Source organism: Notamacropus eugenii, chromosome 3 (assembly GCF_028372415.1).
Source record: "Notamacropus eugenii isolate mMacEug1 chromosome 3, mMacEug1.pri_v2, whole genome shotgun sequence".
Taxonomy (NCBI): domain Eukaryota; kingdom Metazoa; phylum Chordata; class Mammalia; order Diprotodontia; family Macropodidae; genus Notamacropus; species Notamacropus eugenii.
In genome coordinates, this window is record NC_092874.1 from 27,430,999 (window position 1) to 27,443,752 (window position 12,754).

The 12,754-nt window shown below is 43.7% G+C and overlaps 1 protein-coding gene across 7 annotated transcripts in view; it reads left to right on the forward strand.

Annotated features, from left to right (window-relative positions):
* Positions 1–12,754, forward strand: part of NEK10 (NIMA related kinase 10) — a 237,154-nt gene that overhangs the window by 51,982 nt on the left and 172,418 nt on the right. For all 7 annotated transcript variants that reach the window (XM_072651141.1, XM_072651146.1, XM_072651143.1 and 4 more), the window contains 5 exons: positions 1,495–1,573; positions 3,183–3,250; positions 6,517–6,596; positions 7,612–7,698; positions 10,164–10,388. In XM_072651141.1, coding sequence (XP_072507242.1) covers positions 1,495–1,573; positions 3,183–3,250; positions 6,517–6,596; positions 7,612–7,698; positions 10,164–10,388 — 539 coding nt within the window. The remainder of the gene's footprint in view (positions 1–1,494; positions 1,574–3,182; positions 3,251–6,516; positions 6,597–7,611; positions 7,699–10,163; positions 10,389–12,754) is intronic.

Here is a 12,754-nt window from a genome sequence, read left to right on the forward strand (position 1 = left end):
GAAGGCTTCTCCTGGTTACTCCTGGAGAGCAGGGTGCCTTCGTTCCCATGGCTGCCTCTTGAGCCCCAGGTGTGGCTCACAGTCAAGCCCCCGGGCTTCTTCTCTGGGAGGCCAACACCCAGGACTTTTTGTTCTGGTGAATTGGATTGAAAAGAGCCTGCCCCTTGCAATGAGAAAAGGCCATGTATAATTTAGTTTAGTCAAGGAAAGAGATAGGAGGCCGCTTGGTCAGGTTGAGTCCCATTTGTTTCCTCAACACAATTAGGATTCGAGAAAAATAATGAATAAAAAACAGAACCCTGGACCTTTATGCAAAAGTAACGATTATGTTCATAATGTGAAACAATCAACAACAAGATACAGGATGATGCACTTCTAGTTTGTGGCTTTTATGCCTATTGAAGGGAGGGTAAGAAGGCAAACGCTTTTGGGTAGGCCCAGTGCCCTGCATTGATTGAAAACCTAATAGTCAGCACCTGGGAATCCCCAGCAGTCCCGTTGTCGCCCAGTCTTCGAAAGGTCGTGCACCAAGAATGTTGTTCAGTTATTACTGATGGCCCAGAGGAATCACCCATGTTCAGCAGAGTGTTACTATGACGGTTCTTTTATTAGGATTCTTTGACCATAACTCTCTGGGGTATTCAGAATACCAAAATTACAGTTCACTACATTTGGAAATTTATTTCCTAGCGTGTAGTTAATGTTTGACATGATTTTGAGCTTTAAGGGACAATACAATCAGTAAATGACTTTATTTCATTTGATCTTCACAATGACCTTGGGAAGTAGATGCTCTTGTAAGTCCTGTTGTACAGATGAGGAAACTGAGCCCCACAGAGGGGAACTTGCACTTGCCCAGAGGGACAAAGCTCCTACAAGGATCTTGAAGAAGGTTTTGAATTTGCACCTTCCTGACTCCAGATGACTAGTCAGTGTAGGAATTTTAAGAATGTAAACAACCCCCTGTTGTAAATTTGTCATAGCAAATCCTTCATTTATCCTCTGTTGTGATGTCAGGCACACCACCTCATCCCCTTCGGTTCATGACACATACCCGATGTGGTGATTTTAGACCTGAGTTTTGAAGCTTCTATTCTACTTTGAATTTCAGCACCTTATGTTGAGTGGAGGGAGAAAGATGATGTTTGGTAAAAAGCTCTAGATTTGGAGTCAGGGTCCTGGGTTCAAATCCCCATTCTGCCACTTATACCCATGCATGTAGACAAGTGAATTCACCTTTGTAGGTCTTAGTTTCCTCATCTGCAAAATTGTAGAAACGTGCTAGATGCTTTCTAAGGTCTAGCTCTGAGTCTGTGGCCCTGTGATCTTGGGAGAAACATTTCTTTTTCTTCTTGTCTATCAGGTACTGCTAAATAGCTGTGGGACCTGTTTTGTGACTGTGGGCCGCCACCTAGAGGTCATGTTGAAAAGTGTAGCTCGCCTTTTGAAGAGTTTTTCTTCTTAAATCATTTTTATGTTTGGTCTTACTTGCAGTACATGGAAATTGTAGCAGATGGGTACCTTGGATACGGAGAAGAACAACATAACGTTGACAAGTTAGTCAACATGACGTGTAAGTATTGTGGTGTGTACCTTATCTGTAGCTTGGGCATGCTGGCAGCTAAGGCCAGCCTCCTGAGACGAAAGCCTCTCCTTGTTCTGTTTAGGTGTTGGTGCACTCTCATGCGCTCGCTCTCTCACTCTCTCTCTCTCTGTCTGTCTCTGTCTCTCTGTTTCTCTCTCTCTCTCTCGCTCTCTCTGTTTCATAGAATGAAGCTTCTTGAGGGCAGGGGCTGGTTTTGTTTTCACTTTTGTGTCTACAGTATCTACTGCAATGCTTTGCACACAGTAGGTGTTCAGAAAATATTTGTTGAATTGGATTAGACTTTCTATTCCTTGCAATGAATACGTGTGTGGTTCTTTGTGGTGGGGAAAAAGAGGTTAATTTATGATGTACAAAATTTATGGCTTGAGTTCCATGCAATTAACTTAAGCTAGAGGTACCAGGAAGTATAGTTCTTATGGTAGAACAAGGGCTGGCCTTGTAGTCAAGGACATCTGGGTTCAAATCCTGCCCTTGATACAGAGCCAGCGGTGTAAACATGGACAAGTCACTTCACCTCAGTGCCTTTTGGCAACAACTCTTTAAGTCTGACAGGTATGGCCTGTTTGCCCATCTACCTTAGTGGAGGGCCTTTCTGCACCAGGAGTCCCCCTGCCCTAGTGAAATTGCAGGTCCAGGATGTCCTCCCTCCTACCTCCCCCCACTCTCAATGCATACTAAATATGGAGGAACAGCTTTCAGATCATGACCTGAGCTTTTGCAATACATTTTTTGTGAAAAGATTTATTGAATAAAGTGTTTAACTATTAAGTACATGTAGCCTCCATTAAATGAACTGGTTAAATTCCATGAATTTTGGTAAAATCGTATTTTCCCATTGATTTTCACTATCATTCCAAAGGTTGTGCACATCTTTTCTATGAAATCAAATACATTATTGTTATCATGGTGATGCCTTTGTTTGAAGCTGAAATATCCCCCGTTCTGGAGAGTTCTCCACACATCAAGGAGAAGCAACCAACCTTTCATTGATGCTTGGCCATTGTCAAGTCCCATAAGACTCTGATGAGCCTATCTGGCCCTGGAAGTGGACAGTTTTCCCTGCCTGTCTTGACCCACTCGCCTTCTGATTATTAGGAAGTGTAGCTCAGCTAATTAGAAAATGGTGCCTGGACAGACAGGCCCAGGAGAAGATCTCCATTCCCTGCCCCACCCCCACTGCCTTTTAAAGGACAGGTAGGAAAAGAGAGGGAAGAGGCCAGGGGAGACTGGCCCAATAAAACCCATCTCTGCTCCTCTTCTCTCCCCTCTTGGATCTGGTGGGCCAGTTGGATGACCCCGACCCATCTTCATTCCCTCATCTACACTACACTTATTCCTAATGGTTCTTCCTGTAGCAACCATTTGTGAGGGATCTGCCTTCCCTCTCCTCATTTTAAGCTTTTTACAGTTTGAATTTCAAGTGTCCAGGGAGGTTCATCATGGTTTACAACATTTCCCCATGTAGCTCTGACACACCTTGGTGCGTCCCATGATGTTTTCAAGGAATTGACATCACATCATTGAGCCCATGGGAAAGGACCAAGAAACCTACTTTGGGATTTCTTTTCTCACACAGATATCTTTCAGAAACTTTCTGCTGTCAAAGATCAGAGAGAATGGGTCATAACGAGTGGAGCCCACAAGGTAAGAGCTTTAAGAAACAAACCAGTCTGCTTGACTTTTGGAACATAGGAGTTGACTGGGGTTCGGTCCCTGCCTGCATCACTCCCTTGTTGAGGAAGAAAGGATCAATGTAGCCTCCATCTCTCACCTCCTTAACTTTGCCCTGGGGGCTTCCTCCTTCTTATTTGGAGAGGTTCTTCCTCTTTCCTTTCCCCTTTGGATTTGGCCCTTATTAAGAGAGTCATAGAACTCTTAGATCTTTTCATCTTGCCCTGGTCTCTCTGTTGAGTTCCAGCCTCATGTCACTTATTGGGCGTGTCTGATTGCATGTTCAGGAGATGACTCCAGTGGAGCTCAGTGTCCCCCATATGGGCTCCAATCCCAGAGCTCTCTGTTTCTGTTGTTTCTCTTTCTTCCTTCTGCTACCATCCAGGATCTCAACTTCGCCCCACAATCTGGTCATTTGCCAAGTCTCGTCCATCTTACATCTCTGTTGATCTCCTTCCCTTCTCCCCACTCATGGGATTCACCCAGTCTTGCCTGGGCTCTGAACTGGTCTCTTCTTTGGTTTCCTCCCTCACACCTTTCTTCTCTCCAGTCTATGCTTCGACAGCTGCCAGAATATTATTCTTAAAATGCAGATTTGTCTATTTTATTTCCTGCTCAATCAGCTCCTGTGGCCCTGGCTCCCTTCCGGGTGGACCGCCAGTGCCTCTGATTGGCATCTGCAGGCCCTCACTAGCTGCCTCCCCCCCCTCCCCTTCCAGCACACCCTTATCAGTCCATCCTCACTCACCACAGTCACATTTGCTGTGCCTTCCTCATCTCTTCTTGTAGAATCCCTGGTTCTTTCAAAACTCAACTCAGACCTGGCCTCCTACACGAGCCTCTCTGGATTCCTCTAACTGCCAGTGCCTCTCACCCCCCAATAGTGAGGCAAGCACGAGCATTTATTAAACAACTACTGTGTATCAGGCACTCTGCTAAGTGCTGGGGGTACAAAGGTGAAAGACGGTCCCTATCCTCAAGGAGAACAGTCTGATGGAGGAAACAGCATGTGACCAGCCACGTACAGACAAGCGAGCTGTAGGCTGGAATGTATTTACTTTGAATAGGGACAGAATTGTTGCCGATGAAATGTGCTCCTGAAACTCTCAATGACTTCTTATCTGACCCATTTGGGAAGGGGGGAGGGTATTAGTTTGAAAAATTAAAAATAGTAGAAGTCAAATCAAAGTTTTCTCCACAAACACAGGTGTCCGAGGCCTAGGGAGAGATCAGAGAATACAGAAGACATTTCTGATAGGTGAAAAAACAGGGAATCTAGACAGTTTCCTTGCCTCAAATTCCTGTTCTTTCAATTGCCTTCTTTCTGGTAACTTCACCAGTCGGAAGGCAGCAGCACGCTCCTCCACTTAGAAACAAAACGGCTGCCGTGTAGAAGGGGAGGTACAGGCTTCGTTGGTAGCCTTACCATCTCCTTCTCTTTAAAAAACGTTTGTTCTGGACTGAAATACCCAGTCGGATGGCCATTCCATACATACATGTATGTATACAGCACACATGCACATATGTGCATGATATGCATTACATATGCACACATAAAAATAAACACATACTTACACACCCCATGTATATGTGTATGTATCATATATGTATTGAATACGTGAATATCTGTGTGTGTGTGTGTTAGAATGGGAACTAGAACTGTACACGCAGCTGCCAGTCTCTGTATGTAGCTTACTTTTCTTTTGAAGTCTATAATAAGATCAGCCTGGAGCTTTCAGAATCATCCTGCTCATCCAGCATTCTTTCTGGTCTTTCCTCAGTCCTCCCTCCCTCCCTCCCTCCCTTTCCTCCTCCCTCCCTCCCTCCCTCCCTCCCTCCCTCCTTCCTTCCTTTCTCCCTCCCTTTCCTCCTCCCTCCCTCCCTTCCTTCCTTTCTCCCTCCCTCCCTCCCTTCCTTTCTCCCTCCCTTCCTTTCTCCCTCCCTTCCTTCCTTTCTCCCTCCCTCCCTCCCTTCCTACCCTTTTTTCTTTCCTCTTAATCACCATCTCCCTTTCTCTTCCACCAATGGAAATAAGAAAGCCCTTGTAACATATGCATATTCAAGCAAGACAAATTCCCACTTTGCCTGTGTCTGAAAATTATTGCTTATTCTGATTCTTGAGTTCATTATTTCTCTATTGGGAGGTGGGCAACATGCTTCATCATTGGTCCCCTGGAATCATCCCACCATCTCTTTCCTTGGCCTTGGTAACAAGTAAACTGCCCTCGGAAAGCAGTAGTAGGGGAGGGTGGATATTATCTACATCCTATTCCCAGCTTCATTTGATTGTAAGCTTCTTGAGGTCCCATCTGATTTCATGTCTACATCCGCCATATTTGTGGTTGTTCAATCGCATCTGTCTCTGTGCCCATGGACTGTAGCACACCAGGCCCTTCCATCCTCCGCTGTTTCCCCAAACGTGTCTGACTTCATGTTTGTTGCTTCCACGACACTCTCCTTCCATCTCGTCCTCGGCCATCCCCTTTTCCTCTTGCCTTCAGTCTTGCCCAACATCAGGGTCTTTCCCAGTGACTCTTATCTTCTCATTATGTATCCAAAGCATTTAAGCTTCAGCTTCAGTATTTGTTCTGCTAATGAATAGTCTGAATTAATTTTTGTGCCCCGTATTTGAGGCCCTTAATGCTAGTGTGACTGAGCTGAGTATTGCCTATCTCCCTATTCCCCAGGCATCCACTGATTTCCCCCATGTTGCTGGGGCCTTAAACCCTGTTCCTGAGGGGTCTGTGGCCTGTCAGGTGGGGAATGAGCCCAGAGAGCTTCCTAACAGGGGCCCTTGGGAGATCTCAGAGGGAAGTGGGAGTGTCAGGGCAGCCTGCCAGCCCCTAGGGAGCTCGCTGGCCAAAGGGATCCTTGACAAAAACAGAGAAGGAATTGTCTCCAAGGTTTGCCTGAGGCTTTCAGCCAGGCGCTCCAGCTTTCTCTTCTGAGGTGTGAAATAGGGACCAGCCTCTAGAACATGGGGTAACCAGCCTGCCAGTCCTGTGTGACCTCTTTCCATCGTCTCTCCTGGTCATAACCTGGCACGTCCACCAGGTGGTAAAGGGAGGTGCCAGGCCTCTGCAGGAATGAGGGCATGGTTAATGTGTAGATGAATGTCTGTTAAATGGTTCGTTATGTTCTTAAGAAATAAACAAACAGGCAAAGAAAAAATAAAATTTGTGTCAGACAAGAAACACACTTTCTGACCTTTCATTTAAAAATCTGATTTTTTTTTCCAGACATTAGTAAATTTATTAGGAGCCAGAGACACAAATGTTCTGTTGGGGGCCCTTCTTGCACTTACTAGTTTAGCTGAAAGGTAAGTTTCTTTTAATATACTTTCAACTCTGCTGTTTACACTAATGCAGTCTTCACTGTGATATAAGCTTCTCCTTCTTTCTCTTCCTCATCTTCGTCCTCGTTCTCATCCTTCAGTGTGGGCAGTCTCCCTGGTTCCATTGCTTCTTAGTCTAATTTTGCAGAAAACCTCCATGGTGCCATCCCAAAGGGCCCTGAGTCAGTATAGCGTATTTGATGCCAACCGCAAGGACTCATTGCCTCAGAAGATTCTTCTCTTTGATTGGCATTGTCTAAGCATCTCCTTTCCCTCATTTCTGGGGTTTAGGAAGTTGCTAGTTGCTATGAAGTCTCTTCTTTAAAAACTGCTTTCCCTGCTTGTCTTTAAATGCATGTCTGTTTTAACATCTTTCAAAAAGACTTAACCATTTTGGAGCCCAGTTCATCCCCCTTTTTTCCCTTAAGTCGTTTTATTTTTTATTGAACTCGTTCTTTCCTTCTAGTGTTAAGAAGGCTCCATCTTTGCTACTTTGTAGAAGTGAGGATCCATGGGTGTACAGTGTTTCATATTGTGGTAGATGTTTTTGATATGTTGGTTTGTTTTACTAATTTTTCCCTCTTTTTTCTTCCTTGTTTTTTAAAAAATAATTGTTTTAAGGAATGGTTCTCTGGGAGAGGGGATGGAGAGGGATAGAGGGGGAAATTTAGATGATATAAAAGCAAAACATATCAATAAAAATCTTCTTAAAATATAAGGAGGGCATGGGAAACTCCAGCCCATTTTCCAAACCATTAAGTTTTGTAATTTGTAAATCCATGTGTATCCTAATGAAGGATGAGCCTCTTTATGTGTGGGAAAGGGAGAGACGAGGCTCAGTCACAATGCTGCTAGTCATGGAGTTGACGTTTTGTGATGTATTGAATCTCTCTGTTCTGTGTGGGGTCTTACCCTGAGAAAAATGTGATGGCTGCACAGGAAAGGAAGTGGAGTTAGGCAGTGAGGATTTGTGTCGTGCCTAAAATCGTTCTCTCTGTAGTCCAGAATGTAGGGAGAAGATAAGTGAGCTCAGCATCGTAGAAAACCTGCTGATGATTTTACATGAGTACGACCTGCTTTCTAAAAGGTAGGAGTCTTGGCAGAAGAAAAGACACTGTCTTATGTTTATGGGGGAAGCTTGTTTTATTTTCCTCTTATAGCATATTGTTTTTCTAATATTGTGAAATTCAAGTGATATGAAAACTCCCTATTTCATGTATGTGCAAGGAAATTTGGACAGAGAAATAAATTGATTTAATTCAAGTCCATGTAATGGTAGCAGCCTCCTGTGAAGTTATGTGTCTGGTTCTATATCCAGAAAAAATACTGCTCTCCATCAGAACAAGAATTCATAGTGGTCATTCTGAATCATGGGATCATAGGATTGAGAAATTGAGAACCAGCAGGAACCGTCGGGACCATTTGGCCCAATCTCTTATTTGTACAGATGAAGAAATTGAGACACAGAGGTCAGAGGACTTGCTTAAGGTCTTCTAGTTTGCGGAGGTGCTCAGTATGCACCTAAGGCCATCCCTGACCTCTGACTTAGTGCTCTTTTCATCACAATGAGTCCCTGAGAAAAGATGAAATTATGTGGCTTACTTTCTGCTTAAGAAATCAGGAAGCTAGTTAAGGCATTTGGGAAATAATTCCATCTAAAGCTTTGCTTTTAAGAGGTGTTAGTGACAAGGAGGTTCATTCACTTCTGTGGATCACCTCATTCCCCCACAGTGCTGCATAAAAGAGGCATTGGTAGAGATTGTTGGATTCTCCTGAGAAAACCAGATGAGATGTTTCTATTGATTGTCGATCTTCTTCCCTCTCCCTGGTCCGTCTGCTTTGGAATATAAATATGCTCCAGGTCTCCTTGCGCTTTGTTCAGAAGTATGTCTTTAGTATTAAGAATAAAGCTCTCTTGGTTTCAGAGCTTTTTTGGGCTCTTTTCTCTGAGCGTCCACACCCTTCACCCTCTTCTCCAGTGCACAGGTCGCCATCCCAGCTGCTCATCTCCAATCTGACACCTTGAGTTGTTCATTATGTATAATTCTAGTGCCATATTCCAAGGCAGTTTTCTTGAAGTTATTTCCAAAGAACGTCCTTAGGACAATAGAGCATTTACCGAAATACTAATGATAACAAAGAGACTGGCACCAGCAATAATGATGCTGGCTAGCATTCATGTGAATGTTTTAAAGTTAGCATATCAATCCAGGTACATAGGGTGATTATTATCCCCATCTTACAGATGAAGAGACTGAGGCAGACAGAGACTAAGTAGCCCTTCCAAGGTCACACAATTGGAAAGTGTTTGTTGGAGAAAGTTCAGAATGCAGCCTGGATAGGAAGGAGCAGTGAAGAAAGTCCTGAACTTGGGAGCCGGAAAAAACTGAGTTCAAATTCTGTTTCAGCTACCTTATAGCAATGTGACCTCAGAGCACTTACTTATTCCCTCTCAGCCTCAGTTTACTCCTCTGTATAATATGATAATAATGGCCTTTACCTGTCTGGGTTGTTGTAAGGATCAAACAAAAGACTATAAATATTACTGCTACTATTATTATTTCTCCTCCTCCTCCTCCTCTTGCCTCCCATTATTGGAATGTGAGCTTCTTAGGGAAGGCAGTGCCTTCTTTGCTTGAATCAGTAGTCCTTGCACTTGGGATGGTGCCTAGTATTAAGTGAGTTCTTCGTGTTTTTATCCACCCACCCATCTCTCCTTTATCCTGTTTCTCTCTGCCTGTCCAATCTCAGATAATCTTCCAGGTTCTCATCACATATGACCCAGTGAGGTAATGTTAGCAGAAGCCCAGGCGGATGCAGTGACCAAAGCCCTAGACATTGAGTTAAAAGCCCTCAGCTTGAATTCCAGCTTTGCTATTTACTGGCTTTGCGACCTCGAGTAAGTCAGTTAATTCTGACCTCCTCAGTTTCTTCATCTGTGGAATGTCCCAGAGTTGTGAAAAAAGAATTCTGTTAGTTGCCAAGTATTACATGTTTGTGAGCTTTTAAGTGTGTTACAGCTACAGATTGGTCTCATTATTCCTATTTAAGGGATGGGCCAAATCCCCTCTGCCCCCTCTGGAAGTGTGCTTAATATCACCAGTCCACACTGGTTCAGTTCATTATAATTCCACTGACCCCTTAATTTTAGATTGCCTTGAATTGTTTGCTCTTCCATATGCATGTGTATCTTGTCTTTCCAGCTCGATTCTAAGTTCTTTGTGGGAGACAATCACATCTTGCATTTTTGTGTCCCCACATAATTCTTAGCACATGCTAAGCTTGTGTGTGTACATATATGCATATATATGTGTGTTTATGTATATATATGTATATTTATGAGGATAAACAAATACAGAAATCTGCTACCAAGATGGTGTAATTTCTTGATGATTGTCCCAGTAGGAAATGCCACATCTGTTGTATAATTTTGTGGTAATGTACCATAGACACAACCCAATGGTGGTTTCATGAGTAGCTGGTAATACTCATTTTTAAAAGATAAACTGCAAAAGCTTTGGTTCTCATTGCCTGTGCTGTGCCCCCTTCCAGGCTAACTGCTGAGTTGCTGCGGCTCCTTTGTGCTGAATCCCAAGTGAAGGAGCAGGTGAAGGTGTATGAAGGCATCCCCATCCTCCTTAGTCTTCTCCATTCTGATCACCTGAAACTGCTCTGGAGCGTCGTCTGGATTCTGGTCCAGGTGTGTGAGGACCCTGAGACCAGCGTGGAGATCCGCACATGGGGAGGCATTAAGCAGCTCCTGCACATTTTACAAGGGTAGGTCTGGGCTCCTCCTGCAAGGCTGCTTATCACAGAACTCATTAATTAGCTCTGCGTTTATAGGATCCATTTGACACAATCCCTAAAGAGTTAAAGTTGTAGATACTCTGAGGCAGTGGAAAGGTCATGGTGGGTGTGAGGAAGATATGACATGTTGCCACCCGGGGATTGTGTGGAGCAAGGGACATAGAAGACATCATGAAAGATGGGGGAGTGGTAGTGAAAGCATCCCACTGCTCTCCATGGACCATTAAGAGACCTAGAGGGAAGCCTTGCTCACCTTAGTGGGGGATGTCTGGGTGGAGAGAAGTGCGAGTTGCCCAGACTGGAAAGGCATGGACAAATTATCTGCCCAAGTGGAGGCAGTACCCACAAGTCATTGGAGTGTCAAGGTGTACTGTGGTTTACTAATATTCATGAGGTCAAATCCAGGTCAGCATATATTGGCTCCCAGACATTGGTGCAAATATCAGTGGATCATTAAAACATAGAACACCTATGTCTTCTCCTCCTGAGCATTTCTTTTCTCTGTGCTCCCCACTCTACTCCCTTTGTCCTTCCACATCAAACACCTAGGATGTGTTTTTCCAGCTTTCTAATCCCTTTGGGTTTACAAGTGAGGCCCTGTCTGTCATTCATTGTCTTTTACTCTTTGGACTTGGCTGGCCCTACTTCTTTCCTGATTGGTTATTTCCTAGAGGACAGTCTTTATAGCCCTGTTTGTGCTGAAGTAATTCCATGTAGAAATAGGCAACAGCTTCCTTTGGTGGTCCCACTTCTATTTGTTGCCCTTTGTGCTGCCTTCTTCAGAGACTAGGGGTGTTATGGTTTGCCATCATGGAGCTCAGGAAAAGTCTTCCAGTGATTTAGAAGAATAGATTGGAAAAATTCAAGCGTGGCTTATTAAAAAAGTTGCTTGGTGACAGGGAATCAGTGAATGGCAAGAGCTAGGAAGGTTTCCTCAAGAACAGGCTGTGTGACACGATGGCCTTGTCTCTTTTGACGGGGTTACTAAACTGGGTCATCAAGGGGATGTTGCAGAAAATAATTTACCATGATTTTGGCCAAACTTGAGAAACCCTCTTATGCCATCCTTGTGGAGAAGATGAAGATGTGGGTGAGATTATAGTACTGGTAGATGGATTTGGAGATGGATGAACATCATACTCAAAGAGCAGTTGCAGAAAGTTCAGTGGTTGCTGGCAGGAGGTATACAGAGGGGTGTGAGCTTGACCTGGGCTGCTTTAAGTTCTTTCAGTGACTTGGGTGAAGCTTTGGATGGCATGCTTCTCAAATGATTGCATGTATATGTGTACGTATGAATTTATTTATTTATGTAAGTGCTTTTTTATACAATAGCTTGTCTCATTTTTCATCTTTTGGGTTTCTGGTTTATCATTGCATTGATTAGAATTCTAAAGTCTTTCAAAGTCTATTTGTTATACCTGTAGTTGACAGAAAACTGGGAGGGAGCTAGCTAATTCACTGGATTGTGGTCAGGAATAAAAACAAATATCTTGACAGCTTAAAACACTTGGCTGATTTAGTAGTATGAAGTTTAGTAGTGTATTTGGATTCAAGAAATCAGCTGTCCTAGTAGAAGGCAAGAAAGGCAGACTTAAACAGCAGTAAGCTTCAAAAAGACTTGGGGATTTTATTGCACTGCAGAGTCAATGTAAGTCACAAGTTTGATTTGGCAACCTGAAAGCTAGGTGGCACAGTGGGTAGAGTGCCGGACCTGGAGTCGGAAAAACTCATCTTCCTGAGTTCAAATATGGCCTCAGACACTTACTAGCCATCTGCTTCAGTTTCTTCATCTGTAAAATGAGCTATAGAATGAAATGGCAAACCACTACAATGTCTTTGCCAAGAAAACCCCAAGTGGGGTCACAGAGAATTGAATGTGACTGAATACACTTTTGAACTACACTAAGAGAAACAGAGCTTCACAAGGAGGTGAACATCCCCTGTAATTTGCCTTGGTTGAACAACATCTGAAGCATTGTTGGATATGCCATCTTTGGAAGGACATAGATAAGCTACAGAGTCTTCAGAGGACAACAGCTGAGGTGGTGAAGGACCTTGAGTTCTTTACATGTGAGGGCTGGTTGAAGGAAATGGGAATATTTAGTCATGAGAAGACTTGGAGTAGAGGAAGAAGCTCTGTTCAAGTATCTGCAAGGCTGTCTTATGTATGAGGATTTAGACTTACCATCTTGGCCCCAGAGATCAGAACCAGGTTGAATGGTTGCCAAAGAACCGTAGAGAGTCCAATAAAGACTCAATGTCACAAAGAAGAGTTTTGTAATAAATAATGCTATCCCCAGATGGATGGTCTGGTCACGTTGGAGATCTCTGTGCCC